The sequence below is a fragment of the Liolophura sinensis genome, chromosome 11, assembly GCF_032854445.1.
Source record: "Liolophura sinensis isolate JHLJ2023 chromosome 11, CUHK_Ljap_v2, whole genome shotgun sequence".
In the NCBI taxonomy this organism is placed as follows: domain Eukaryota; kingdom Metazoa; phylum Mollusca; class Polyplacophora; order Chitonida; family Chitonidae; genus Liolophura; species Liolophura sinensis.
In genome coordinates, this window is record NC_088305.1 from 26,421,395 (window position 1) to 26,425,054 (window position 3,660).

Sequence of the window (3,660 nt, forward strand, 5' to 3'; positions counted from 1 at the left end):
AACCCACGACCATCCGCAGTTTGCTGCTTGACCTTCCCACGTACGACATAACTCTATGAACTCTGCAGCTTCACATTTACAAGGTATATTGTTTGTTGTGAAAATGTTTCTTTTCCTCTACTATCAGCCTTTTGACCCTATATATGTATTTCACATTCGTTTCTGTGAGATCATCATGTCAGTAATTTAATTACGCATATCATATCACTTGTCACTGTAGAATTTAAGGTGATAGGGTGTTTAACTTTTTTGTTTGTGCACAGCGAATTCGTCTCACCAAAGATTCTCCTCTATGATCAAATTTAGACTAAATCAAGAAAGAGAATTATGATGGCCATATATTTTAGACAGCCTGTTCATGTTACGCCTTTAATGTGGCTTACATAGTCCCAATACACGTAATGCATTGGATCTCTCTATACCAAAAATGTTGAGGGGTCGCAAAGTGGAAATGAGACCTGCACACTAAGTATTATACCGGTGAATAACACGACAATAAACACCATTCAACGAATGGTAAATTAAGTATATACTCCAAAGAATAGAACTCGTCTGCATCGTTAAGTAAGTAGAAAACAGATATATTTGTCAACGTCCATTATACAAATTACACAATATACAATATAGAGTTTCAAAGGCATGCATAACAAGATTTGATAAAATACTGACTACGTAGACATCAGTTGTGACATTCATGTAAACATATCAAAAATATTTCTGTGGCAGTTTTTATGTAAAGCACAATGTAACAACAAACTTTCTCTTGCACTTAGATGTTAAGAAAGGCGGAGGAATAACACCTTTAATAAGTACATAATTAGTATTGCATATACGTAATATCATAGTATAGGATCCAGAAAATATATTCTCGAATTGGGCATAAAATGTTTTTACAGTTGGATATCTCTCTAAGTGCATTCAAAAAATCGTTCAAGCTAGTAAGTAATATTGTATCACGTGTTTAATGTAAAAACGCTGGACTGTGATCTAGTGTACACCATTCTCCTTACAGCGCATGCGCCGCTATCTACATTCGTTTAACATTGTTGTAACTCACTGATTTCAACACTTCTTTCTAGTAATACTTTATTCACTTGCTATTTTTTTCCAAAGTATGCAAAACATGGTTCTACAGTTGTAGCTAACACCTGAAACAATTTTATTGCTGAATGCTGATTAAATTCGTGGGTTGCACAGGCTTCAAAGGTAAAACTTGTCTAGTTGTGGAAACAACGTAAGTCTAGCGTAGAGAGCGGTGCGTTCGCCGTATGAAGAATGTTGTACACCAGGATATGTTCTGTCAAAGAGCATCGGTACACCGACTTTTTTCTTTATGCCCCTTGCAGTTTATTACATTCCTTAAACGTTGTCAAACATCTGCGTTTCCACATGTGCAATCTTCATTTTTTTCTTTATTTTAATCAAAAGTAATTGTTGCCTTTGATAGCAAGCTGTCAAGAAGGATATGCATCACGTCTCGCCGTTCCTTTGCGATTCATAAGGCGAACTTCAGTCCTTTACACAACAACTTTGAAGCCAACCGATTACTTTTAAATATGTTTACGCAATCGAGAGGGTCTTGTCATTTCTTTATTTCATGTTTCCGGGATATGTCTTGAAAAAGTTTTCACCCATCCGCTTCAAAAAATGCCCAGCTTCTGACGAAGGGAGAGCATCGTTATTGTATCGTATACTCTGTTGTGAGTGTGGTAAGCGACACGAGATCAGCTTCGTTAGCTAACTCTGGCACCCAAACTTTGGCAGAGAATCTATTATTAGCAGTCAGTTTTGGTAACTTGTCGTCTACCCATGACAGAGAATGTCCCAACAAACCGCCATCTTGCTCGTCCGTGGATAAAACATCTGGGAAACCAAACAAAATAAGAAATAAATATAAAAAAAATACCAAAAAAGCTCAATGGAATTAAATCAAAATCGGCATAGATCCACTCTACTTCTCAGCCAGAGACATGACAGTTTGATAGATACCAACTAAAACTAAACTGTAGGCGGATCCAATCTTGGAATTATCGACTTGGAACGCCCCTTTATGGTTTATGAGTGGTGTGCCAGCGTCGGACTTGATGTATAGATTCTCCTCATATAAGGTGCAGCATTGGAACTTTTATCTTCTCATGATCATCAGTATCAAAATAAACACCGTCATCATCAACATCATCATTAACATCAAATAGCTCACCTAACAAGTTACACCTGATTTTTTTTCTTCTCATCATCTTCAGTTTCAAAATAAACAACGTCATCATCAACATCATCATTAACATCAAATAGCTCACCTGACAAGTTACACCTGATTGTTTTCTTCTCATCATCATCAGTATCAAAATAAACACCGTCATCATCAACATCATCATTAACATCAAATAGCTCACCTAACAAGTTACACCTGATTTTTTTTCTTCTCATCATCTTCAGTTTCAAAATAAACAACGTCATCATCAACATCATCATTAACATCAAATAGCTCACCTGACAAGTTACACCTGATTTTTTTCTTCTCATCATCATCAGTATCAAAATAAACACAGTCATCATCAACATCATCATTAACATCCAATAGCTCACCTGACAAGTTACACCTGATTTTTTTCTTCTCATCATCATCAGTATTAAAATAAACAACGTCATCATCAACAGCACCGTTAACATCCAATAGCTCACCTGACAAGTTACACCTGATTTTTTTCTTCTCATCATCATCAGTGTCTAAATCAGCATTGTCATCATCAACATCATCATTAACATCAAACAGCTCACCTGACAAGTTACACCTGATTTTTTTCTTCTCATCATCATCAGTGTCTAAATCAGCATTGTCATCATCAACAGCACCGTTAACATCAAACAGCTCACCTGACAAGTTACACCTGATTTTTTTCTTCTCATCATCATCAGTGTCTAAATCAGCATTGTCATCATCAACAGCACCGTTAACATCAAACAGCTCACCTGACAAGTTACACCTGATTTTTTTCTTCTCATCATCATCAGTGTCTAAATCAGCATTGTCATCATCAACAGCACCGTTAACATCAAACAGCTCACCTGACAAGTTACACCTGACTTTTCTCTTCACATTATCATCAGTATTAAAATCCGCATTGTCATCATCAACAACATCGTTAACAACAAACAGCTCACCTGACAAATTACACCTGACAATAATCTTCTCCGCCCGTTGTCCCATAGGGTTATTTTTGCTGTCTGCCCCACACTGGTCGTACTTTTCCAGCAGCTCCCCAAGGTATCCGATATATCGGATAGCCAATCGAAGTGTGTCGACTTTTGACAGCCTCCGGTCTCCGTTCACCTGGGTGGGGATGCACGTCCTTAAGGTGTCAAAGGCGTCATTGATCGACCTCATGCGCCGTCTCTCCCGCATGTTTGCCGCTCGTCTCTGCTCCATTCGCTTCACGGGCTTCTTAAGTTTTCGACCGAGATCGAATGAGTTTATACCAATGTTTTCCTGATCGGATAAATTTGAGCACGGCGAATCGAGAGGTACGTCGCAGTAACCTTCCATATTGTCGCAGAATTCCAAGAAGTCTTCATCTAAAGTGCACAGAAAACTCTCCATTTTGGTATCTCGACCCTTATTAAAGGCAATATTTAAATTCGTCTTTGCCGTGAACGATCTTT

General features: G+C 37.9%; 1 protein-coding gene across 1 annotated transcript; it reads right to left on the reverse strand.

The window, feature by feature from the left end:
• Positions 1-1,678: 1,678 nt before the first annotated feature.
• LOC135478255 (pancreas transcription factor 1 subunit alpha-like) lies at positions 1,679-3,660 on the reverse strand. The gene is made up of 2 exons (XM_064758528.1): positions 3,163-3,660; positions 1,679-1,863 (listed from the first exon to the last, which is right to left on the reverse strand). The coding sequence occupies exons 1-2, from the start codon at positions 3,596-3,598 to the stop codon at positions 1,679-1,681; spliced, it is 621 nt and encodes a 206-aa protein (XP_064614598.1). The 5' UTR covers positions 3,599-3,660.